The sequence below is a fragment of the Vigna radiata genome, chromosome 7 (genome assembly GCF_000741045.1).
Source record: "Vigna radiata var. radiata cultivar VC1973A chromosome 7, Vradiata_ver6, whole genome shotgun sequence".
NCBI lineage: Eukaryota > Viridiplantae > Streptophyta > Magnoliopsida > Fabales > Fabaceae > Vigna > Vigna radiata.
Window position 1 is genome coordinate 28798959 of NC_028357.1, and position 24598 is coordinate 28823556.

The 24598-nt window shown below is 34.6% G+C and overlaps 4 protein-coding genes across 8 annotated transcripts; 2 read left to right on the forward strand and 2 right to left on the reverse strand.

Annotated features, from left to right (window-relative positions):
- Positions 1 to 836: 836 nt before the first annotated feature.
- Positions 837 to 6383, forward strand: LOC106768880 (pentatricopeptide repeat-containing protein At5g67570, chloroplastic). Of its 2 annotated transcripts, XM_014654250.2 has the most exons (9): positions 837 to 1425; positions 1661 to 1852; positions 2308 to 2389; positions 2484 to 2666; positions 2767 to 2880; positions 3414 to 3507; positions 3589 to 3746; positions 4381 to 4818; positions 5303 to 6383. In XM_014654250.2, exons 1-9 carry the CDS (start codon positions 869 to 871, stop codon positions 6104 to 6106), a joined length of 2622 nt encoding a protein of 873 aa, XP_014509736.1. In that variant the 5' UTR covers positions 837 to 868; the 3' UTR covers positions 6107 to 6383. The 2 variants fall into 2 exon arrangements, with proteins under 2 accessions (XP_014509736.1, XP_022639087.1); XM_022783366.1 differs by lacking the exon at positions 2767 to 2880.
- A 1225-nt stretch (positions 6384 to 7608) lies between these two features.
- On the reverse strand, positions 7609 to 15441 carry LOC106765491 (telomere repeat-binding factor 2). Of its 4 annotated transcripts, XR_001376037.2 has the most exons (9): positions 15273 to 15440; positions 14384 to 14653; positions 13954 to 14165; positions 12998 to 13085; positions 12233 to 12316; positions 11170 to 11513; positions 10926 to 10974; positions 7877 to 7962; positions 7609 to 7765 (listed from the first exon to the last, which is right to left on the reverse strand). XR_001376037.2 is itself a non-coding variant. In XM_014650133.2 (8 exons), the coding sequence occupies exons 2-7, from the start codon at positions 14531 to 14533 to the stop codon at positions 10962 to 10964; spliced, it is 891 nt and encodes a 296-aa protein (XP_014505619.1). In that variant the 5' UTR covers positions 14534 to 14653; positions 15273 to 15440; the 3' UTR covers positions 7726 to 7962; positions 10926 to 10961. The 4 variants fall into 4 exon arrangements, 2 of the variants coding, with proteins under 2 accessions (XP_014505622.1, XP_014505619.1); XR_002668558.1 differs by lacking the exon at positions 10926 to 10974 and having other exon boundaries at positions 15273 to 15441; XM_014650133.2 differs by having other exon boundaries at positions 7726 to 7962.
- A 1237-nt stretch (positions 15442 to 16678) lies between these two features.
- Positions 16679 to 20435, forward strand: LOC106765762 (NADH dehydrogenase [ubiquinone] iron-sulfur protein 4, mitochondrial). Its single transcript, XM_014650489.2, has 5 exons — positions 16679 to 16888; positions 17466 to 17554; positions 17932 to 18061; positions 20023 to 20052; positions 20221 to 20435. The coding sequence occupies exons 1-5, from the start codon at positions 16757 to 16759 to the stop codon at positions 20278 to 20280; spliced, it is 441 nt and encodes a 146-aa protein (XP_014505975.1). The 5' UTR covers positions 16679 to 16756; the 3' UTR covers positions 20281 to 20435.
- Positions 20436 to 22027: 1592 nt separating this feature from the next.
- LOC106767724 (protein RDM1) lies at positions 22028 to 23488 on the reverse strand. Its single transcript, XM_014652667.2, has 2 exons — positions 23339 to 23488; positions 22028 to 22514 (listed from the first exon to the last, which is right to left on the reverse strand). The coding sequence occupies exons 1-2, from the start codon at positions 23400 to 23402 to the stop codon at positions 22135 to 22137; spliced, it is 444 nt and encodes a 147-aa protein (XP_014508153.1). The 5' UTR covers positions 23403 to 23488; the 3' UTR covers positions 22028 to 22134.
- Positions 23489 to 24598: the final 1110 nt, after the last annotated feature.

Consider the following 24598-nt stretch of genomic DNA (forward strand, 5'->3'; position numbering starts at 1 on the left):
GGATGATGATGACGGTAAGTCAGTTGGCCGAACAAATTTGCGGAGGATGGCGTTTGCATTGATATTGAAATGCTTGTTTGCAATAAAAAAAGAGTTGGTGGAATCCACCCATGTCTTGGTTAACTCACGCAAAAGTTTAGCATTCAATGTCACTTTACCACTGAACTCTAAAAACCAAAAAAATGGAGTTTTGGAGATGACTTCCCTTTGGTTCTCTGTCAACCGTTCGTTGAGAGCGCTAATATACATGGTTGAAAATGAATGACGCACACTCAACTGTCCATAACAAAATAACAATCCAAATCAAATAACAAACAAACACCATACACAACCCACAAGAAACCACAAAAAAACCCTAAACCCAAACCTAAAACCGAATACCCAAACACAAATCCAAATACCCAAACCCACAATAAAGGAACTTACCTTCGTCCAGCGATGCTCGAATCCGGAAATTGCCATTTCAGAGCAGTGGAGAGCAATGGAGACGACGAGACTGTGGAGAAGAGTAGTCCGTGAGCGTTAATGGAGAAGACGATAAATGTGAGAGAGAAACCAATTCTGAGAAAGAAACCAATTCTAACACAGAACCAATGCTTCACATTCAAACTCAAAATGCCCAGGGGTAGAAAAGGAAAACATTCTCTCTGAAAAACTCTGCATTTTTCAGACCAAATTTTTTTAAAAAAAAAAAAATAAAAATACCCAATAGCATATTGACACGTGACAGTGTCAAATGAGTGTCAAATTTATGGTGTCAAAATAACGGGATCCTTATTTTATTGAGTAAGGAAATATCTGATCCTTCCCGCTAGTATTATCTTGTCACAGTGAGCAACTGAAGCCGCCACGCTGAACTCCCAATCCCATGGAGCCTCTGAAGCTCCATCTCCAGGAGCGCCCCGTCGCCCAATTCCGCCCAGACACCGAAAAAATCCGACGCAAGCTCATTGAAAAGGGCGTGGATCCAACTCCCAAGATCGTCCACATACTCCGTAAGAGGGAAATCCAAAAGCACAACCGAAAACTGAAGTCCCAGCCCCCTCCTCCACTCACTCCCGCGGAGGCCCAAGCCTTGGAGGAAGACCAACACTTCCACGCCATCAAACGCGAATTCAGAAAAGTAATGGAAGCCACCTCTCTCAAAGAGACGCGCGTCGTGGCGGGGAAGCCCTGGGAGGAGCTTCGAACGGTCGAGTTTCTGGAGAAGGCGAGGGCGATCAAGGAGTACAGAGGAGGAAAGCTTAGAAGAGAGAGCTTAACGGAGCTCAAGGAAATGTTCGAGGAGCGGAAGATGGATGAACTCAAGTGGGTTTTCGACGCCGACCTCGAAATCGATGAGGATTGGTTCAACGAAGGGCATGGGACGAGGGGCGACACTCGGAAACGTAGCGAGGGCGCGGTTATCAAGTTTCTCGTTGATAGGTTCATTTCTTGTTCAATGTCATTAATTAATTTGTTTTTCATGTGGATGGTGTTAGCTTAATAAATATATTTGTTGACCAATGGGAATTGGGTGTAGTAGCTGAACGTACTATTCTTCCTCGATGTGATAATTGAATCACCACCGAAAAAGGTGTCCTTATTTAGTGTCGGAATGTAGGACACGTGTGAGAAACCCAAAAGTAATGTATCTACTATTTTTCTTTTTACGATGTAGGCTGAGTGATAGGGAGATTACTATGAGGGATTGGAAGTTTTCGAGGATGATGAAGTTGTCGGGATTGCCATTTACCGAAGATCAGTTGTTGAAGATTGTCGACCTTCTTGGTTTTAAACGTTGTTGGAAGCAAGCGCTTTCTGTAGTACAGTGGGTGTACAGATATAAAGATCACAGGAAGTTCCAAAGCAGGTGGGTTTAGATATTTGTCTTGGCTGTTTTTGAAGCTCCTTAAGAAATCTGTGTTGTGTGTGGTTTTATATTTTTTGAGGAAACAACTAATCAAACAAATGGATTGACGGCATTGGTTGGCCTTTGCTAATGTATTGTGTTAACAAATGGAATGAGAAACAAATAATAAGAATGGGGCGGGACAGCTTAAAAGCAATAAGCTGGTGCAACATTCTTGTGCTGTGTTGTTTCAACCTAAATTTGATATGGTACTTGAGAAGATGAATGTTTCTTTATCAGTAATTGTGCAAACAACGTGAATAGTAGGATACTGGTTGAGGATGTCTTGAACCTGGCGCATCATGTTATAAAATTTTATGCGTGATTAATTATGAAGAGTCTATGTTTTGGTTGTTTTGTTTATATGTTTGCATTCTCAGTCCTCTCTCATGAAGAAGTTAATAATGAATTTGTAGGTTTGTGTATACAAAACTTCTTGCAGTTCTTGGGAAGGCGGGAAGGCCAAAGGAGGCCCTTCAAATTTTCAAATTGATGCGTGTAAGAACCAATTGTTTACTTTATTTTCCACCTTAAGGCTTGTCTTTAATTGTTTTTGGGATGTTTTTAATTGATTTGCTTTCAACTTATTCAGGAAAACATCCATATATATCCTGATATTGCTGCATATCACAGCATTGCTGTTACGCTTGGCCAAGCTGGTCTTTTGAAAGAGTTGCTGAATATTGTTGAATGCATGAGGCAGAAACCCAAAGCATTTATGCATCGCAAGAACTGGGATCCAGTTCTTGAACCTGATCTGGTTATATACAATGCTGTAAGAGAACAACTACATATTTAGAATTTATCATATAGCTTTCTAGTGAATGCAATTTTGCAGACTGATTGAATTGTTAGATTTCTTCAATTGCTGTTAGGTGCTTAATGCTTGTGTTCCATCAAAGCAGTGGAAAGGTGTGTCATGGGTTTTTAAGGAAATTAGAAAAAGTGGTCTAAAACCTAATGGAGCAACGTATGGACTTGCAATGGAGGTAATTATAGGATGAAAAGCATCTGACACCAAGTAATATATCAAGTGTGTATACTGCAATATTGAAACAGGGGGATACAATTAACTCAACAGTTTTTACTTTTCTTTATGAGCTTAATCTATTTGAGAATTGCTTTTCTGAATCTGTACTTCTTGTGCAATCATCTTCAGCCTGTTTTGTCATTTGCAAGTAACAACATAGCTCAGTACAGTTAAGTCTGTTTCAAGTTATTTGAAATAAAAAGATCAGCTGTTATTGGGAAAAGTGAAGTCACTAGATATATTTATCTTATTTATTAAGTTAACTATTTTGTTATATAGTGATTATTGCTATCTTCCCTGTATAGAAGCATTATATATCCCCGTATGATGGCTGAGATTTCCATTTTATTAGCAAGTTACTCTAAGTTATATTTTATTTCGGTCTTTATGGCTGAATGGGAAATTTATTTGATGAGGAAAATATTACCTTCGGATGTTATTACCCTCAAAGCATGTTTGTATTCAAGTCTTACAGGTGGTACTTGTTACAAGGTAATGCTGGAGTCTGGGAATTATGACCTTGTCCATGAGTTTTTTGGAAAGATGAAGAGAAGTGGGGAAGTTCCAAAAGCCCTTACTTATAAAGGTAGTTCTTTACTTCCTTCGTATTATTTGCTATTGATATTTGGTAACCGATAGCCTCATATATTTTATCTCACTTCTTTAGTGTTGGTGAGAACCTTCTGGAAGGAAGGTAAAATTGAAGAAGCTGTGAAAGTCATCAGGGATATGGAAAGAAGAGGGGTAATTGGAACAGCTGGTGTATATTACGAGCTCGCTTGTTGCCTTTGCAACTGTGGGAGGTGGCGAGATGCTATTCTAGAGGTACTGTTTTCAATCTCTTTCAGTAAACTCAAATCTGAGCTTGATAAATTTGGTGGTGGACATATTAGGTCCTGAGAACTTAAAATCCAACCTGTGGCTCCCCAACAATCCATGAATGTTGACTACATTAGCCCTAGATTCTGGACTCATCCTTAGAACTATCTAATATGGCCATCGTCTGTTTTTCCTTGAGCCGTGTTGGGGATGAGATCTTTGGATAGTGAGGGAGGGAACGAAAGGTTTATGGTTAGTTTTTCCATTGCTTGGGAGTCTTCTACTGAGATGTAATAGGAATGAGGATTTACCATAAAATTTCCGAAGTTATTAAAAAAAAACGGGTGAAACTGTGAATTTATTATCTTATTAATTGTTTTATTTACTAATCCTTCATTTGCTTCTCGTGGAAAATTAGTAACAGCCAAACAAGAGACAAATTACCCTTCCTTTCTTTTCCCTTTGATCCCATCCCCTTGCCTTCTAACTGGTGTGCACACGATTAGGGACTCGGTGGGGTTTTAGGTTATGAATTTGTTTATTTATTCATGCTTTTCTTTTTACATATATGTGGTTTGATGAACATCTAGCTACTTATGAATCCTTATTAAGATGCATTGACCTTGACACGTGGCTACAGGTTGACAATATTCGAATTCTTCCTCGTGCCAAGCCTTTGGAGGTTACTTTCACTGGCATGATTAAGTCTTCCATGGATGGTGGGCATATTGATGATTCCATACAGATATTTGAATACATGAAAGACTACTGTATTCCTAACATAGGGACCATAAATACAATGCTGAAAATATTTGGCCAAAATGATATGTTTTCTAAAGCCAAAGTTTTGTTTGAGGAAGTTAAAGCAGCCAAATCAGAATCTTATGTCACTCCAGGGGTTGGTAATAGCTCTGTTGTTCCAGATGCATACACATATAACTCAATGTTGGAAGCTTCAGCTAGTGCACAGCAATGGGAATACTTTGAGCATGTGTACAGAGAGATGATTGTTTCTGGCTATCAATTGGATCAAAATAAACACTTGTTATTACTTGTTAAAGCTTCAAGAGCTGGCAAGGTAGCAAATGTACTTATTTATATTCAGTCTATGCTTATTTTATATGTCTGCTCATGATGTCATATCCTATAAATTTGTATTTCAAACTATGCTTGCACCCAAGAGTGCTTCTGTTTCATCCATTATTTTACTATAAATGTGAAAAAAGAGTACTATTTTTGTCAGTGTCAACACATTTTATAAACTATTTTGTACTGTGCACAAGCATGTGTAAATAACTTGAATGTTTAGTTCAGCTCAAAAACGTAATATATTTAGGCTTGTGGCCTTGATCTCCATAGAAGACCTTTGCAATAGATCAATCTTCAATCCTTTACAATCAGACCAGCATTTGTTGGATGATTTCCAGATTCAATTGCTTTTCTTACCTATTACTGGTTGCCAGTCAGCTGACGGAACCACAAAATATACATCTTAGTGGTTTATTAATTTTTATGTGTCTAGCTAAACGTTGAATTTGATGGCATATTTCGGTTTTATGCAGTTGCATTTACTGGAGCATGCATTTGAAATGATTCTGGAAGCTGGAGAAATTCCTCACCATCTTTTCTTTTTTGAATTGGTGATTCAAGCTATAGTTCAACATAATTATGAGCGAGCTGTTATCTTAATAAACACCTTGGCTCATGCACCATTCCGAGTGAGTGAAAAGCAGTGGACGAACTTGTTTAAGGAAAGTGAAGACAGAATTAGTCATGAAAATCTAGAGCGATTGTTGGATGCTCTTGGTAGTTGCGACGTTATTTCAGAGTCAACAGTCTCTAATTTAACAAGATCATTACATGTTCTTTGTGGATTAGGTACACCTAGAAACTTCTCTAGTATAATCCCTTTTGGAAGTAAAGATTCTGTTAATGGCTCAGGTCCGAATGAAAAAATTGATGATGATGAAAATGCTCCAAAATTTCCCACAAGAATGATGATTGAAGGTGCTGAATATGAGAATGACATTTTTGTTGGTAGTTATGATTCAGCGACGTCTGCCTGTACTCATGATCGAGTCAATGAAGGAGATATTGATGATGCCATGGTTTTCAGGCCTCAAAACTCTGATGTTGAAGATGGAATGAGTTCACAAGCTGATAGGTTGGAATGCACTGATAATCTGGCACTTGACAAGTCTCCTGATGCATTGGACAAGAAGCTATGGGATGATAGAAGCTCTGAAGATGATAATGGTGAGGGAGTAACTAAGAAGAAGCCCACAGCATATGAAATATTAGAATTATGGAAAGAATTGAGAGAGGAGGATGGGAGAATGTTACAATCTGAACTTGGTCATGGCTAGTGATTGCAAATTGTTCAAGTGCACATATACTATCTAGATAGGGACAGTAGATGAAACAGTAGATTAGCCTGTTCCGATAAATCTTGGTGATGCCCGGTTCAATGTTATAATCAGAACAAGGGAACCCAATTAAAACTTTGTAAATTTAAAATGTTGGCAACCTTTCCCTTGTCATAATATTTTTTGCATGAGATTGTACTAATATGTCAAGGATTTAAATATTTTTAGTTTCTAGAATAAATATAATAAATTTAAGAGCTAGTTCTTGCCTCTGTTTTTCTTAGCTTTTGGTTGCTCTCATTATATTAAAATTGGTCAGATTCAGTTCCTATCGTTAAATGATGGTAATAAGTGGCGTGATTAAGTGAGGCCTTGTAGACAATGAATTGCTCATATGTTAAAAATATTTCGCAAAATTATTAAATTATTTGTAACGATATTTCAATGAGTTATGTATCTGTGTGAGATACTTCATAGATACTTATCAAAGAAGTATCTAATTTATAAAACAGTAATACTTTTGTAATAACAATAATTTATAATTTTTTATTTTGACAATATTTAATATATTTAATTTTAGTTTATATTTAGACATTAATAATCATACAGTTATTATATTTTTAAGAATTTTTTTATGCTTCTTAATATACATATTACCTATTGTATCTTATTATTTTTAGAATAAATATATATATCCGACCTTTAATCAAGGCATGAAATAGCCAATATACCTCATCAAAATCTCCCTTCGGGTCTCAATTTTTGATTCCCCTCTTTTGATGGGAATCCAGTCCCCAACTATAATTCATTCTGTCTATATATGACTGCTGGGGCTGAAGTCCAACCTTTTTTTTTCCTTAGTTGCTTTGTGCAATCGAATTTCTTCATTTGGAAGTACCATGATTTTGACCGAGTATCATTGGAAATTGGGTTGTAACTGCATGAATATTGGATCAATGAACTATTGGACAGCTATTGGCTGGTGGGAATATTAGATTATTGATGAGGAGAAAATGTCTTGCACCATACTTCATTTGGTTTAGTTATCTAGGATTAACGGTTGAATGTATATTCTACAATAATCCTTGATTTACTTTAGCTGGACTTATTATAGTCGTGTACTTAACGTAGTACAATACTTTCATTGAATAATATCTTTTGGTTGACTAAAAATACTTTTTAAACTAGTTTTAGAATGTTACCAGTTGTAATTATTTAAGCATACTGATTGCTCGTAAAAGATCATTTACTAGCCTTTTCAAACAAGCACAACAACTAGCACGCATGACCGAGAACCTCCATTTATATACAAGTATTGATCTACGTTTTCTCTATTCGCTCCCAGGTTTTCAAAGAACTGACCATTTTCTCAATTTGGAGCAAATGCCTCTATACCCTATACACAATACATCGTCGTACTGTCCTCAGTATTGGCTAAAATTCCAAAGACTTTTGAACAAGGAAGGCAATATATTACGTAGCAAGAGTAACATAGCAATGTCTTAAAACAAGCATCCTTGAATTGAATATATGATCTGCCTACAAATGACAATCCATATCGCTTTTGAAACACTTTCTTCATTTACTCTACGTGGATGTCAATCATTCTACTACAGAAAAACATGGTCATCTCCACTCTTCCGTTGCTGCTTTGTCTTCCTTTAAAAATAAGAAAAAGGAAAGGAAAAAAAAAAGGCTATTATTGACTCCTTACAATGTTTCATGAATCATCCTGCACTATTCAAGATTTACAAGCCGAAAAGTATGTACAGTTACGGAAAACAGGGAGGAAGCGCAGCAGAGAAACAATAATCTTAAGTCAACTCTGCTAATAATTGATCACGTGTCCAAACCATCTGCAAAGAATTTACAAACTATTAAACAGGGTTAACTAAAAGAACTAACATAAATTTCAATGTCGCATTAGAATAAAGCAGCACTGATTAATGCTTAGAAAGAACTAAGACTAAATGAAATTACTTCTATACAGGTATCAGAATAATGAGGTGATGACAATAGGTTTAAACGAACACAACCTACAGACCTAAAAGAAACTACTTTATGGACATCAGAATAATGCCCAGCACTAATTAAAGCTTAGGAAAACCACTTAACCCACAGTAACTAACAGAGTTAGGGTCCTTTTGGAAGAGATAGAATCTTGGTAGGAAGAAAACGTGGAGGAAGTTACTCCTCATTCCTGGGGTGTTTTGGAGATTCTTACGTTACTTTCAATTCCTGGTCCATTTAGAGTTTCAAACTCCTTCTAAGGTTAAATCCTTTTAGTCAATTTATGTTGAAATTCAAAATCAATTTCTCGAGTCAATTTCATCTTGAGACGGGACAATGAAACAGAATAGTTTCCTACGAATTTTTGTCATCTTCAGGTTTCTACATCAATCAACACTCCTTAACATACCCCTACAAATTCAGCATAGAAATATCTTTCAACATCTTAAGATAGATTTTTCAATTTTTTTCCATCTTTAACTTAATGGGTTTAGCCTATTCGCAGTTTCCATCCATCTTTCCCTCAATATGATGAATCAACATCAAATAGTTTTCCACTTATCCTCCTCTTCACTGACACCACCTAGGTCAGCAATTGCATCAAGGAGCATTGTTTTCAAATAGCCCATTCTTCTCTCACATCATCACTGGTGAGGCCCCCTTTCAGGCACAATGGTCAATATTCCCCAACCTTGGCCCGCTTAGGGCCTATTTAAAATCTCTAACTACTCCTCTTAGAAGAGTTGCCCTTGCCATGGATGAAGATACACGTTCTTCCTTCCAGTCCTTGAGTCCCAACAATATCCTAAACTTGCTAGGTTTATATCGTCAGCGTGATCTTGTAGATTCTCTAGGTAAGCCTTCTACCACGTATTCTTGACCATGACGGGTAAGAGTTCTTTCAATGTCTCTTGTATTATTCCTCAAGATTTTTGGATCAATGACTCTAAGCCAACGGATCATATGTGACACCTTCGGCCTCATACTTCTCATCTTACTCCACATTGTCTAGAAACAAGCACATTACTACTGCTAATGGAACTTCTGCCACTATTGTCGGATTAGGTACATTCAACTTTGACCATCCCTATCCTTAAAAGATGACAGTTATTATGAAGTTGAAATTTTTATCAACTACAAGACTTTCTGATCTTTTTCACTAGATATATAGATAGACAATGTCCTTCATGTTCCAAACTGGCTAATAACATTTGCACAGGACTAGAAATACATGGTAATACTTCAACTCCCATTCTGATTTTCATTGCCGAGTACGGTATTATATGCTTACAACATATGCACACCAAAGGTGGTACCAGCAACAAGGTGTTACCCAGGTTTGGCATCAACATATGCTTCTCTGACATCCGGCTTTTAGTGTTTGTAAGCTTTTGTTTCCTCCTCACTTAATTACAAAAGATTCAATGGAGTTCTTTTTCATTGCAATATTTGTCAACTTGCAAAACACCATGGTGGAACATTTTTTTCTTTGTAATTGTGTCTTTTTTGACCTTGTTCATTCTAATGTGTGGGGACCAATTTGTATATCTACAATATTTGGGGTAAAGTTGTTTGTGCCGTTTACTAATGATTGTACTTAAGTCACATAGATACTTATGAAAAATGAGATTTTACAGGTGTCCTTAATTTTTTTTTTCCATCTTAGTTTAGAAAATCTATCGAAAGATTGCATTCTGATAATGGCAACATGTATGTAAATCCAAATTTCTTAAATGCAGTTGAAGAAACAAAAGCCGCCATCTTGAAGCAGTTAGAGCTCCACTTTTCTGGATGTTTGCTCCCAAATTATCGGGTAGATGCCATCTTGACTGCTACATTTATCACAAACAATTTACCTTCTCAGGTCTTAAATAATATGGGCCCAGTACAACACGTATTGTCATTCTTCCCTTCCTCTCCTATTATACCCTAGTCTCTCAACTCATGTCTTTGAATGTCTTGTCTTAGTTCACTCTCAATGTCAACACTGTTAAAAAGTTAGACTCACAGACGATCAAATGTATTTTGATTGGTCTGGTAAGTGTTGTTGCTCTCAAAGTCATCATGTCTATGTCTCACATGTCACCTTTCATAAAATCGAGCTTTTCATACCAGTCCTCAATTTCAAGAGTATAATAAGGCCAAGTTTTGCATATAACATGGAAATAATTTCAAGTGTATAGAGAAATAAGTTGGAGGTGTTTGGTTCAATAGATTATAACATAATTATGAAATGGTAGGATTTGTTGTACAATTTCTCACCCACATTGGCTCATCTATTATATTTCTTTTCAACAGTGTTATTTTCTACTTTATTACTGTCCTTTTTTCACTCATTATTTTTATTTTCATCCACTCTATTTCTCTTCTCTCAACAAAATAGGACATAAAAGTAGAATTTGTTGTTGAGTCATAACCAATGTTTTATATCCCACATAACAAAACAACGCGCCTGGCCCAAAAAAAGTCATAGCTGGCTACTGTTTCGAAATTTTCTATGTAATGTATAAATTCTCAAACATGATAAAGATACATAACATTCATAGTTAACAATAAAAAGTCAAAGGTATCTTGTGCAAAACGTACAAGTAAATACCAATAAAAGTCAAATACAAGTATTTGACTTTTATTGGTATTTAGAAGATCAGGTATTTGACTTTTATTGATTTCTAAATCTAGGTCTTTATAATTTTCACTACAATTACAGTTGTACATTTCATTTTTTGAAATTGAAACCCCACTGTAGACATTGTCAGAAATTTAAGATAGGCAGAAAAAAGTTGGCTATAAGATGTTTTGAGCAAATTACCCACTGAAGAAAGTCTGACCACATACAGATCAGCCTCTAATTAAGTAACCTAGAACAAATGGAAACAAAATAAGGATGTGAAGATTGTTAAGAAATGACAAACTGAAGAAGTGCATAGAACAAGCATAGTATTTGAATAATTATGATGTGATGTGCATTATAAACAGGAACATAAATTTAAATGAAGTTATCATGACCATCTCATCTACAGGAATCAATATAGATTTCTTGGAGAGGAAGCTACCAAATATGAAGCATTTTGCATTTTAGCGCCTTCATTGCAGCTTTTGCAAACACTTGGGCAGCCTCAGCCTCAGCTTCTGCAGCCTCTGCCTCCCTAGCTGCTGCCTCAGCCTGTGCAATTGCAGCCTCTGCCTCTGCCACGGCTTTTGCAGCTGCAGCTGCTGCCTCTTGAGCTGTCAAGCCCTTCACTTTTGATATCTCTTTATCAATTTGGGATTTTGAAAGGATGTTGACATCATCATTCTTATTTGCTTCTGAATGATCTTTGGACCTTCCTTCCAATGACGAGGACCTTCTTTTCTCAGAGACAGCTGAACTCGATGCTATCCTGTATCTATGCTTCTCCTGTCAACAGATATGTCATACACATGATCAACTCATCATATATTCAATTTTGATGCCAAACGAACCTGTCAAAGGAATATCTGTTTATTGTATGGGGCAATTTATCAACTCAAATAGAACTCTCCTCCCTAAGATAGTGCCCATCTATGCACATTGCAATTGCTAGGCCCATTTCACAATTAAATAGGAGAAAAAGAAAGGAGAGAGTGTGATATGGCCCCAAAGGCAGTATGGAACTGATTAAGGCAGCTATGATGGAATTTGGAAGAGGAAAAGAGAGGGCAGTAACAGAATGGACAAAATGGCAATTAAGTAGGTGGCAGGGGGTAAGGAAATAACAGGAAGTTATTCAAAAGCTCAATTGAGTGGTTGATGCAAGGATGAGCTGAGGGGTATCTTTCAGTCTCAAGGTTTTCCTTTATTTCTGTTTTGACGATTGTAAGGTGGTTAGAACCATTTGAACACTATTCAGATTTCAATCTTCTTTTATATTATCAGTTCTAAGAAAATCTAACACCATTTGGTTTCCTAGTCCTATTGCTCAGTCTTAACATGATATAACCAATTAACTTGATTGCCAATCATTTTCTTTTAATGACTTTAAGCAACATCAAATATTTATCGCTTTCATACATGAAAAACTTCAATACGACCTTCAAACCAGATTGACTGTGTCTATTACGCAGGTTTCCAGGCAGAGCTTCTCACAGTAAAACTACCTTGATTATTTTGCCACTTGCTACCATATGCTTCAGTTTGGTTGACAGTAGTTTACTGATATTTGGTGGACACCGATACTTTTCCTAAACACATGAAAAAGTTTCAAAATTACTTTTGAATTTTGATGCAGATATGCAGACATGTAAACAGTCATTATATTGCTTAGCCGTATTGACTATTCACCAATATTCTAAAGGTAAATTACAGATCATTTCCAAAGACAAGATATGCAACATATAGCATAGTATGATGGGTTGAATTATGCTATTTTTTAACCATTGAAGACACAAAACAACTAACAGTTGTTACTTGCCAGTTTAAAGCAGACAAAATGAGCTCACATAGTGTATGCAACCAAAACAGACATATATCAAAGCACATATTCATGATCACTAACTAAAAGAATAACTCTAGAAACATGAGACGCGGAGTCAGTCCTGTCAAAATTGTGATGATAGAATAATATAAAACTTTATAATAAATATTCTGCTGTTAAATTTATTATATATTAATTAAATTTTGTATTTGAAAAACTACAACTATTTTTATTATGTTTTACGCAAAAAGATTTTCTGACAAAAAGACATTAAACAACAATTGACATGACAATAATCATCATATCAATAAATATTCTTTATTTGATGTTAGACATCAGTCACTGCTTAAATAACATGGCAAAAAAGAAACTATCGGTTACTTTAGGGGATGATAACATTCATTGATGTTTAGATTTTACAATCATTTGAAAAGTCGAGTAGAAATACCTCCATGTAAGAAATAATGGCACCTTTGTCAGAACCCTTTTGCTCCTTCATGTTGACAATGGCCTCCAATATATGATTATCCACCAACCTGACACCATCATTGCTTTCATAAGTCAAAAGTATATATTGCTGCATAATTTCAACATTCAGAACAAGATGAAATGTTATCAGAAGTGACATCAAACAGGAAAAAAGTTTACAAATATTTACATTTGCAACTTACAATTAGAAACTATGTATACAGCCATGAAATTAACCTAGAATTAATGCACATTGGAACGTGAGAACATTAAGATAAATATACATAGGCATGAATTCCTTTAGAAAAGGAGTCCAAGTACAAATCATTGCTAATTATTTATAGTATTTTCCTACAGGAAGCATAAAAGTTATCCCCTTTGATTTTGAGGTGTACCTTTTAGATGCATGCATAGAAAATAAAAAAGAAAAAAAGGTAAGAGATAGAAATATTTGTACATGTGTCATATATGATTTGAATTTTCTGATATTCAAATAATACTTTAAAAGAATTGCAAGTAAGCAAATAATTATCTAACATAGGATATAATTTTTTTCCCCAAAAATGCAAAAGTAGCGACCCATTAGGTAGCTACCATGATCCATGATCTTTTTATTACTCTTTTCTTTCGTTATTCCAGATAGGTAACAAAACCATCTTTTTCATATGTCATCGCCATGCTTAAAACAGAAAGACACATTCGAAATAACAACACATGAATGTAGAAAAGTCTGGTAATATATTCATTTGCAAAAGTTGGGAAACAGCACACAGCTTCTCTTAAAACAAATAACTTGTAAGGGATGTAACGTCTACAAGTGTAAAATCTCCAGACACAATTCACCAACAAAATTAAACAAGTCCAGCACCACAGTCACAGATAATTTATTTTCTCTAGATGATAAATGACAGATATATTAATTGAATATTCTGTAACCTTGATATTTGTTCTTTAAAATTAGGAGATTGCAATGGTCCACCAGAAACTGCTAAAGGCTTAGTATCAAGAACTTCATCATGCTGAACTACAGTACTTAAAGCCATATGGTTATTGTCAATTTTGGGGGCAGGTAGGCTCCTCTTGAGAGCAAGTTTTGCCTTCTGCCGGGATCCCCATATTGCTGTGACATTTATATTCCTCCATTTATCCTGTTCACAGTTCAAAAGCATATAAACAAGTACAGCAAAACTTTGGAAATTATATTGAAGCAAAGGACAGTAACATTATATGCTGATTTTATGGTGCCGTGTACATATATTCATTTGGCTAGCGTAATTATAAGCTTCCCAAATAAAAAATGACAGAAGAATGAATTTTCCTTCATGCAACACTTCCCACAACCTGCTGGGCTATGGCAAAGACATACCTTAAGATCTACATTTGAACGCATGCGCAAAATAGCACTAAATTCAGGATCTGTAAGTATGGTGCGCCATTTTCCTGCTCCATGTTTGACTACTCCAGCTTTCAACGCAGCTTCTTCTTCTGCAGTCCATTTCTGTTTAGGAGCACCCATTGAAGGAAAGGTTGCCGCTTTTTATGACAGACTACTCTTTGCTTCAACTTTAGAGGAAAATGGAATGCGGTACTTCCCTCTTCTACTAGTGCGTCTTTGAAAAAGAAAAAAATCTGACTACTGTTGCCCACCAAACAACCCCAACAAGAAAATAAATATTTTCACTTGTCAACATGTTATTTTCAAGGTTCATAAATAAAACAACAAATCAATCAAATAAATAAAACTCCTCCGACAAATCACAAATATTCACTTCAATGTCACCCCTAATACCCCGATGTTCTAATATATAACTGGTAAAGTGAATTGTAACATTGTAAGAACCATGCAGAAACAAATTTGCAATGTACTCTTGAAATGCCTGTGCTATTATGCCTCCTGAAAGCAAGGTGAGGCTTGGGAACAACCTAAAATGATCTAGAATTATGTATTATGCAAAATGCAAAAAATCTGAGGATTTCAATGTCTCAGCTTCTAATTTCATTGAATCCATCGAATTAAATTCACGTTGAAGTGAATGACAACGAAAAGGAACAGCCTTTCAACTCGGACGGACAAAGTACCAACATTTAAGTTAAAAAAATCACAACTGCATAACTAGAAAGACATGCATTCAACTGGGAAGAGAAATGCCACACTATACTTCTGATGAATGCCAAAATCTACAGCTTTCTTTGGGGAGAAAACTAAAAACCAAAGGGTGGAAAATAAATGAAGGAATCGCTGGAGAGAGATGTACCGAATAACCGGACGACGGTGAGAATTGGAAAAGTTGAAGTATTTACACAGAGAAAATGAATAATCCAAACGATTTTGCCTAAAACCAGAGAAGAATGAGACACATGATATGAGTTTTATTCAATCGAGGTGAAATATAAAATAAATAAATAAAAAGTGTCTCTATTTATGTCTCTTGAGTAAACCTTGACAAAACAATGTTTCTGATTAAACCGGGGATTTAGTCGTCAAAATATTCTACACTTTCTAAGTTGTTCTCTCAATACACGGAAAGGTAATGTAATAAAAATCTATTTTCGAAAAAATATACAAATCTAATATGCACTAAATAAAAAATAGTTGATAAAAATTAACTTAAGAATTAAATATTAGTACATAATATTTAAAAAGTAATTAATTACATATTTCAAAAATTTTAAAATAATAATCCCAGAATAAATCATTTTATTTTTAATAAGGTATCTATATCAATTTAAAATGTTTCCTTTTAAAGTTTATTTTATAGTTAGATAAATATTGAGTCAGCCCTTCTAATTTTTTTATAAAAATTAAATTTTTTAAATCAAATTATTAAATTGAAAAGGATTATTAAGTGAATTAACTTCTTAAAAATTAATTGATTTAGTACAAAATCGTGTTTTAAATTCATCATACAAAATTAAAGTATAAGTAATTGCATGTGATTTAAGAAGAGTAACTTGGTGGTAAAAAAAAGGTATTTTTAAAAAAAAAAAGTATTTCTTATTTAAAATAGTTATTTTCAGAATAAATACATTAGTAAAAAAAAAGATGTTAAAGAGTTTTTCTAAAAAATTTCTACCAAAGTAACTATATTTTTTAGCGTGATTTAATAGTAAGGTTTGGTGATCCATTTAAATGATATGGACTGTATTTATTTAATATGTTTCACTTTTTGTTACAACTCTTTTGTTTCGGCTTGAATTTAAATTTTGACAACATAAATGGTGATTCATAGTATTATGGATTTTTTTTTTGTTTTGTTTTTACTTACTATGCAAAAAAAAAAGTAAAATATTTTTCATTAGAAGCGTTGATTTAAAGAGACATACATGTCTCTCAAATTAAACGGAGTGCATTGAAATGATTAAAAATATATAACTTTTCCTGTAAAAAATAATGTACAGTCATAGATCTTGGCTAAAAAATACTAAAGTTTTGATAGATAATGTTGAAAGAAAAATAATTTTTAAATTACACAATTTAAAAATCTTTTTAATTTTCTGAAATGACTTTTAGATAATAAAAAGAAAGAAAAACATAATGTTTTTTAAGTGGGATGCAAGGAAAAATTTATGGAGGTGCAAGAAGAAACTCTGTGAACATTATCCAGCCCAGATTCCCACCAGTAATAAAAAATAAAAGTGTGGAACTAATAAATTCCTAACAGTAAATGAAATACGGGAGATTTTGCTTCCAATCTCGTTTGGCCCTGTTTAGTGCGCAGAATCAAATTTCTCCTTGACGATGGCGAATACTCTACAACGTGCCCTACGCGCCACTATGGCCCGTCGGTTCTCCACCCAGGCACTGGTCGAAACCAAACCAGGCGAGATCGGAATGGTTTCTGGAATTCCTCAAGAACACCTTCGTAGGAGGGTATTCTACCCTTTTTATTCTCTTTTTATATATATTTTTTAAATTCATCGATTCGCTCAATTTCTCAGGCTCTCAATCACCTTATATGCACACTTTTAGAAAACCTTACCATTCGTTCACCAAATTTATTACCATAACTTAATTATGCGTAGAAATGCATACCAGGTTGTCTATGTTTATGGTTGTTATACTAATTATTAAGCGATAAATCTTAGCATAGACATTTTGGTTTTGGTAGATTCAACTGCAGCCATATTCACCATTTTAGAGGATATCAATGTTCAATTGGGCGTGTTAGCTGAGAGTGAGAGGTTAAGGACCAATGCTCAATTGGGCGTATTAACTTAGAGTGTCAGAGGTTAAGGACGCCAATCTTGACCATTCAATCATCTAGGGATTATGTGTTCGTGATTGGCTTATTTCACCTTTCTCATTTTCACCTAGTAGGCTCTACCATGTTCAATACAGAGACTTTACAGTTTAGAAATGATTTATGCATCTCTAGATCCCCTGCTTTCACTTGCTAATCATTGTGACACTGTTGGCCTTTCTGTCTTGTACTTACACCGCAATGCAGGTTGTAATTTATTCTCCCGCTAGAACTGCATCTCAGCAAGGATCTGGGAAGGTTGGAAGATGGAAGATCAACTTCTTATCAACCCAAAAGTATGTTCTTTCGCTTTATCACAATTCTTTTACTGCTTTTATAAAATCAATGTCTGAGTTGTACAATCTGAATATTTTTCCCCCTTCAATATCGAGTTTGATAATTGGGTAGGTGGGATGCTTGGGATTTTGTATGCAAATTAACGATATAAACTTATTCGTAAGAGGCGAGCTTGTGATATCATGACATCTCATGTCCTATGGCAATTTTCGTAGGTTTTAGTTTTAAACTTATATTATAGCACATGTGATTCTGGAATTCCTTGAATAGTTTAAGGAGTCACTACTAGCAATTTCTGTAGAATATCCTAAATTGGATTAATTGTTGTGTAATCATTAATATGGCTCAACAAATAGTAATTTTCTACTAATTGTAGGTGGGAAAATCCACTGATGGGCTGGACATCCACTGGGGATCCCTATGCTCATGTTGGTGATTCTGCCTTGACTTTTGATAGTGCAGAAGCGGCAAAAGCATTTGCAGAGAAACATGGTTGGGAATATTCGGTATGTCTTACTATTCAAATATTGGAACACAAATAATATCTCATATTTTGAATGTTCAAGGTTTCTTTTGATACAGATATGTTCTTATTGAAACAAATAATTAATAATGGAGATGGATAGGAGAGTATAAAGTAAATGGAATGTTCATCGACAGAGACCTTCATATCTGCCTCTGGGTTTTGTCACTGGAATACTAGAGACAAGGAAACGAAGATAAAAGCTATTGCAGAATATAGGTCCCTAACCCTCCTTTTTGAGAGCCTTTTACTCTCCCCTAACTTCCTCAATCAATCAACAGTTAACTCCAGATCTCCCTATTTTATTTCGGATTATCCATGCGAGCTTAACTGTCTGCTAAACATACATATGAGTGTGACTGTGGCCCATGTTCTAGCCCCATGCTTATGTGACCATGTCGCATGGTCTCTGACCATACTCCCATGCCCTAGCCTCCCCTCCAAAAAATAATTTGTTTCACCCTGTTTAAATTCCTAAAACGATGAACTCAAGGTGAAATTTAGCAGCCTATCCTCCACAGGACATTCCGTCTCCCTCCCATTCTATCTCTTCCTCTAGTACTGCAGTTTTCTTATTTGGCACATATGATCCAGGATATATTTCTTGTCATTCTTAAAACATATCCCTTCTTGATATCCCATCTGGTAAATGTTCAGTTTTTCTAAGTGATTTGCATAGCATAATCCATCATCTCTGGTGAAAGTTCTAAGATTGCCGCTTCATTCCATCCTTGACTTCTTCCCCTAATCTGTTCATGCAAAGGATATATAAAACTCAAATTGTTAAAGAAAAGCCAAAACGATAAAAATTAAATAGGCGTTACAACATATGCATGGAAAATCAGAAAATATCACATGAAACCGGTGTAGGTATTGCAGAATCAATACGTGAAATTTTAATGAATTTGAAAGAAAATGTATTGAAAAATAATCTGTATAGAGCTCAGAACACAGCTATTTGTTTCAAAGGTCCTGGATATGTAATTGCTGAAGACTACATTTTACCACCAACTGAAGAAATTGTTGATAATACACAACGTATAGCCAATGTAACAAAACCTGTTAATTTGTGTAATTAAAAAATGAGAAGCATCGTACTAAAACACTAGAAAACTTTCTAGACCGTAGGTATCCTTAGATGCTATATTCATGGCCGTATGAGATGTAAACTATAGCATTTCTTCAAGTGAATGGGAATGAAAAACAAGACATACTCTTTCTTGAATATGGACAAATGGAGGTTTAACTCTAAAGAAGGAAGCACTTCAATATTCTCTTATCCAATTCATAATTCCCTCGGCTAATCCCTCTCCACTTCCTTCCCAACCTCTTGCTAATTACGTGATCTCTAACATATTTGGTGAATCTATTTCTATTTTCTTACCCGTGATTCAATCACGATACTAAGGTCGTATAAGGTCATCTTCATTGTAAGAATCATAGCATGAGGTCATAATTTACTTTTTGTTGATCCTACCGTTTGCGACATCACTTTTAAGACCTCTTCATCACTTTTACTCTAATGGAAGGGTCTTATAAGAGCCATACTAATGTTGTATTTGGATGTGGACGTTTTCAAGACAAAAAATATTGTTTTTTCTTTTAACCCAAGGTCTTATTTAAAACTCAAGTTCTTAAAATTTTGTCATGTCAGCATATTCGAATGGAGATGTCTTATAAAATCCAGATCTTTAATTTGTGACCCTAGATGACTTTTACAACGGAGATGCCTATAGTTTTAATATGGCAATGAAGAATTCCCATGTCTTGTTTGTCAAATGATTGTGAAATGTGTATCATTAGAGTACGTTTGTTAGTCACTAATTCTGCTTCAAGAATCAGGCCCCTAAATTGAAAAAACTCGACTGTGCATTGCTGTTCGTCATGTTTTTTCCGTTAGGGTTTTATTTTATTATCAGTAACAAAAGTCTGAACTTGTTGCAGGTCAAGAAGCGCCACACACCATTGCTGAAGGTTAACATCTTTCACTATTTTTGTACTTTAACTGGGTGCATTTTGAACGACATAAGTATTAGTTTGAACGACGGTGGAGTTCGTTTCTTTCACAACCTTGTTCGTGTGGCAGTATGGTGCGATCAATAGTAATATAACTGTGTTAATGCATACTACGTGTGGTTGCAGGTTAAATCATATGCGGACAACTTTAAATGGAAGGGCTTTCCCAAACCTGCTGAAGAGTGATTGCTTGGTTTGTATTCATGTTAATGTATTCCGGCTTCAGGAGTTTCAACATGCAGCACTTTCCTCTGCATATTTTCTTGGAAAAAGAAAGTTTTAATGTGAATTACATGTTGAAAATAAAATGGGACTGATCTAATATGATTGATTCGACCTAACATCTTACCTGGATTCTTTAATGAACAAATATCTGCAAGAAAAAAACTGATTCAACAATAGCTGACTTTGGACAATAGTATATTCTTGAAAAATACTAAACAATATGGCTGGAGTTTTTTTTTTTATAATTTTTTTAAGGAATTTTTTAACTGCTTATGAAAAAGTATTATCTAACTGATCTAATTGTGGGTATTTAATTTCTAAGCTACTACGTTTTTATTGATTTTAAACGCTGGAGTGATTAAGATGTGTATTGGTTCAATTACACATTTAGAAGGTTCTTGGGATATTATCGTGAAATTTTAATCAATCCCATTTCCACGATACTGCTTAATTTAGAAAATGAAAAATTAATTTCCTTCTATGACCTCTCAAGAGCCCCGTTTAAACATAGTGAAACGCTGGCGAAGGTGGTATCTTTTAGGAGTTCGGCAATATACATGGCGATTGTTTTTCTATTGAATGGTAATATGAGAGAAGATTGGCGTAATTAAAAACTACGTGCAGGAGAAAGATCTATGTTTGATATTATGTAAAAAAGCCTACAAACACCATGAACTCTGGCTTTGAAATGTCATCAACTCCAACTTGAGAAAAGCTTTGTTGGAGTGATTATTTTCACCAACATTTGATGTTGAAAGATACGAGCATACTGACTTTTCTTTTACGAATTTTGATTTTCTACTGATTGTTTTATTGGCACTTCACTTTAAAGTTACATTAATTTTGATTTTTAAAATATTTTTTAGTATACCAAAATCGCAGTAAAAAAAGTCTAGACTTTTGTGTTCTACATCCTTAGTCACTAACTGCACCTCCATAATTTGTAAATAACCATTTTACCCTTCACGTTATACTTTTTTGGTGACTTCTGAATTTTTTTAGAACATTTTATTTAGAAAGATTTCATAACAAGATGTTTGAATAAGGTTTTCCCAAAGAAGGTTTCCAAAACATATGAGATGTTTTTCCGAACAAGTTTTCCAAAATATGTTTTCTTAAAATAAGTTTTCAATAACAAACTTTTCAGAGCAAGGTTTCAACCCTATATAAACGTCCATCATTCCTTTTCAGATTGAACCATTCGGAAACATTACGATTTGAACAATCTGAATGGAGAGAAGACTGTGTATTATATAATCTTTCAGTGTCTCCGTGGCTAAGGCTCCAAATTTCCCTAGTGACACTCCCGCTGATATCGTTTTCCGTGAGTGTGGCGGAGATGCAGTGGAGAAGAAGACATAATGACAATGACTTTTTATTGTTAGCATGAAGATGCACATAGTCATCATCGTGGAAGTGCAGGATGAAAAACAAAACAAAACCAAAATCTGAACTCGTTTTTTAGTTGTATATCTTGTTTACGCTGGCCTAATTCCTGAAAAATGTCGTATAAAACTTTCTTCTACAATTAAAAGAAAAAAGTAGTCAAAGCCAAAAAAACAACATTTATTATGAAAAAACATGTAAAGAGCTTTGTATTGGCAAATATTTAAAACAAAAATAGTCAAAGCCAGAAAATATTCAATTTCCTGGTCTCCTTGATGCGTCCTGCCAATGGATAACACGGAAAATAGTCAAAGCCAGAAAAAAAGTTAGAAGCAAAGCTATTCAATTTTTCTTTACCAAAAGTACAACAAATGTGAAACTATTTCCAGGATAGAGTACAAAGCCTACAAACTAAATGGTTTCATGTCTTCATGATGTGTGCTGTAATCTTGGGAAAATGGCATCAATAAAACCATTGTACATAGAGTCCTCCTTCCAGAGACTAGCAATATGAAAATGCGATGAGGTTTGTCGGTGGATTTCTTCAATGAGCCAGATGGTGGCCTCGGCTTTGTGTGGATGAATAATGATGTCCAAGGGCTTGTATTCGTCTTCACTGCCAATTCTCAACTGATCCCATTGTTTCAGCAGAATATTTGTGAGGTAGTGAAGGGGCTGTCCATATAACTGCTTCACGGATCTGCCCAATCCCATCCACGAGGTAAATGGTATCACAGAACCTCGATGATTTGGGATTGGAATCTGCTTCATGTAATCCTGATACATTTCTGCCCGTCTGATGAGTACATCTGCTTACAAGAACCACCGCTAATGTAAGTGCATGCATCGGAATTGCAAGCAACATAAGACTAAAATAGTAGCATACAGGCTAACTACAAACCAAATGAAACATTTATCTGCAGTGAGTTACAAGCTAAGCCTCGGGAAAGAGAATGTGACAAAGGTGTCCCTATTTCCATAGGCTAGAAATGAACATTTTTCAATGTGTGTTCTCCTAGCTATGTTTTGAACAACACAAGGTGACAAAATACAAAAAAATAAAAAACGAAGATCTCATTGAAGGTTAAATCCATGTTCTTAAAATTATACAGAAAAATTGACCTCTCACTAACAACTAACATCGAATAAAAAGAAATGATGTCTTAAAACATCCATAAACCTCATATACAGTTCAACATTCTAGCCATTTATTTACCCCTTAAACATCACGACTACACTGATTTTCCACCATTCACACACATACATTTTAATTCTTCACTTGAAAAGTGATTCTGGTTTGATGTACTCAAACAAACAGGTAAAATTTTAAGATTTCCTACAACCCTAACCTCTTTCTTACTCCACTGTAAGACGAACACCCTTTTCCCTAACTCTCACTTCTTTTCACTCTCGCAAAACCACCTATAAGGAACAAATCCTTCAGCGCGACGGACGCACACTCACGGGACTCAGATACACGCTTCCTATCTCAAACTACACGTGACACACAAGGTAAAGTGAATATAGATTTTCTGATATCCAAAAGAGAAACCGAACAACTGATTCTGTTTTAAGAACAAAAGAAAAAGAACAACCCTAACTCTAAAAAAGAGTTACAACATGATAGGAATACCTGTGGAATTTGGTGAAGAAGAAGAGAGATCAATTTGATTATCCCATGGAAATGACCTCTTCATCGCGAGCGAACCAGGCCAGTGGAATGAAGTTAAGTGGGTATTTGATTGAAAGAGAGAGTGAGATGAGTTTTTCACCTTATAATTTTATTTTATTTTTTTGCGTTCTTTTGTATATGAAATTAAAATCATGTTTAGACACTAAAATAAATAAATAAATAAATAAATAAATATTAATAAAATTGAAAGGTAATATTTCTTGCAACTCACCACCAAAGCTACTTTAATCTCTAAAAAAACATATATTTAGTAATTTTCAAATAAATCAAATGTCTAAAAAGGAGTTTCAGATAACTCGCTATTAATATTTTATTATAATCATTATTTAGCCCATTTACCTTAAATAATTTTTTCGTATTAGTTATGCTATATAAAAATGTAAGTAAAAGATATCTCGTGAGTATAGTAAATTTATTCTAAATCTTTGAAAGACAAAATCTCCATGTCATATTATATTAGAGGTGTGAAAATGTTAGTCTGGTTCTTCTAAGTCCGTCCTATGTTTGGTTTGCTAAAATGGATTGGGGTGTTGATCCTTGCACCTCCACCTACCTTCTTGGATCTCTACCTCTCCATCTCACTTTTATCCCTTGTTTTTTAATTTATATTTTTATTTTTTATTTATATTTCTATTATATCCTTATGTAAAATTTAATTTATGAAATAATTTTAATTCGAATTTCTTATAGGAAAAAACCTATTTTTTGCTCTTTGTAGTTTCTGTTTCAGTTTTTCTAATTCTTTTTGTGCTCTCTTTTCTTTCACTCTGGTTGTGAAAATCTTTCACCTGTGCGATTGTAAAGAATTCTTCATCTCTTCGTGATCGTGTTTGCAACATCTTGGTTGAAAACAGCATAGAAGAGATACGTAAGCACCAAACAAGTACGTAATTTACGGTTTAAAAATAGCCTAAACGAATCTGGTTATCCGTCGTCGGATGTCAACATCCGTTTCTGGAAAACGGATGTCAACATCCGTTTATGTATAATATATATATTATATTTATATTATATACTATGTTTACGTTACATATAATATATAAATTATATTTATATTATATATTACGTTTACGTTACATATAATATATAAATTATATTTATATTATATATTACGTTTACGTTACGTATAATATATATATATATATATATATATATATATATATATATTATATTTTTATGAATTTATCAAAAATATAAGTA

What these genes read in the sequence shown, in the direction of transcription:
- LOC106765491 (XM_014650133.2), bottom strand. Translation starts at nt 14,533, where the DNA reads ATGGGTGCTCCTAAACAGAAATGGACTGCAGAAGAAGAAGCTGCGTTG. An exon ending in CCATTATTTCTTACATGGAG is followed by an intron (nt 12,317 to 12,997) that starts GTATTTCTACTC and finishes TCATGTGTTTAG; the next exon opens with GAAAAGTATCGGTGTCCACC. An exon ending in CAAGTGGCAAAATAATCAAG is followed by an intron (nt 11,514 to 12,232) that starts GTAGTTTTACTG and finishes ATCTGTTGACAG; the next exon opens with GAGAAGCATAGATACAGGAT.
- LOC106768880 (XM_014654250.2), top strand. Translation starts at nt 869, where the DNA reads ATGGAGCCTCTGAAGCTCCATCTCCAGGAGCGCCCCGTCGCCCAATTC. An exon ending in GGCGAGATGCTATTCTAGAG is followed by an intron (nt 3,747 to 4,380) that starts GTACTGTTTTCA and finishes ACGTGGCTACAG; the next exon opens with GTTGACAATATTCGAATTCT. An exon ending in AAGCTTCAAGAGCTGGCAAG is followed by an intron (nt 4,819 to 5,302) that starts GTAGCAAATGTA and finishes GGTTTTATGCAG; the next exon opens with TTGCATTTACTGGAGCATGC.
- LOC106765762 (XM_014650489.2), top strand. Translation starts at nt 16,757, where the DNA reads ATGGCGAATACTCTACAACGTGCCCTACGCGCCACTATGGCCCGTCGG. An exon ending in AAGAACACCTTCGTAGGAGG is followed by an intron (nt 16,889 to 17,465) that starts GTATTCTACCCT and finishes ACCGCAATGCAG; the next exon opens with GTTGTAATTTATTCTCCCGC. An exon ending in AACATGGTTGGGAATATTCG is followed by an intron (nt 18,062 to 20,022) that starts GTATGTCTTACT and finishes AACTTGTTGCAG; the next exon opens with GTCAAGAAGCGCCACACACC.
- LOC106767724 (XM_014652667.2), bottom strand. Translation starts at nt 23,402, where the DNA reads ATGAAGAGGTCATTTCCATGGGATAATCAAATTGATCTCTCTTCTTCT. An exon ending in TTCTTCACCAAATTCCACAG is followed by an intron (nt 22,515 to 23,338) that starts GTATTCCTATCA and finishes TCTTGTAAGCAG; the next exon opens with ATGTACTCATCAGACGGGCA.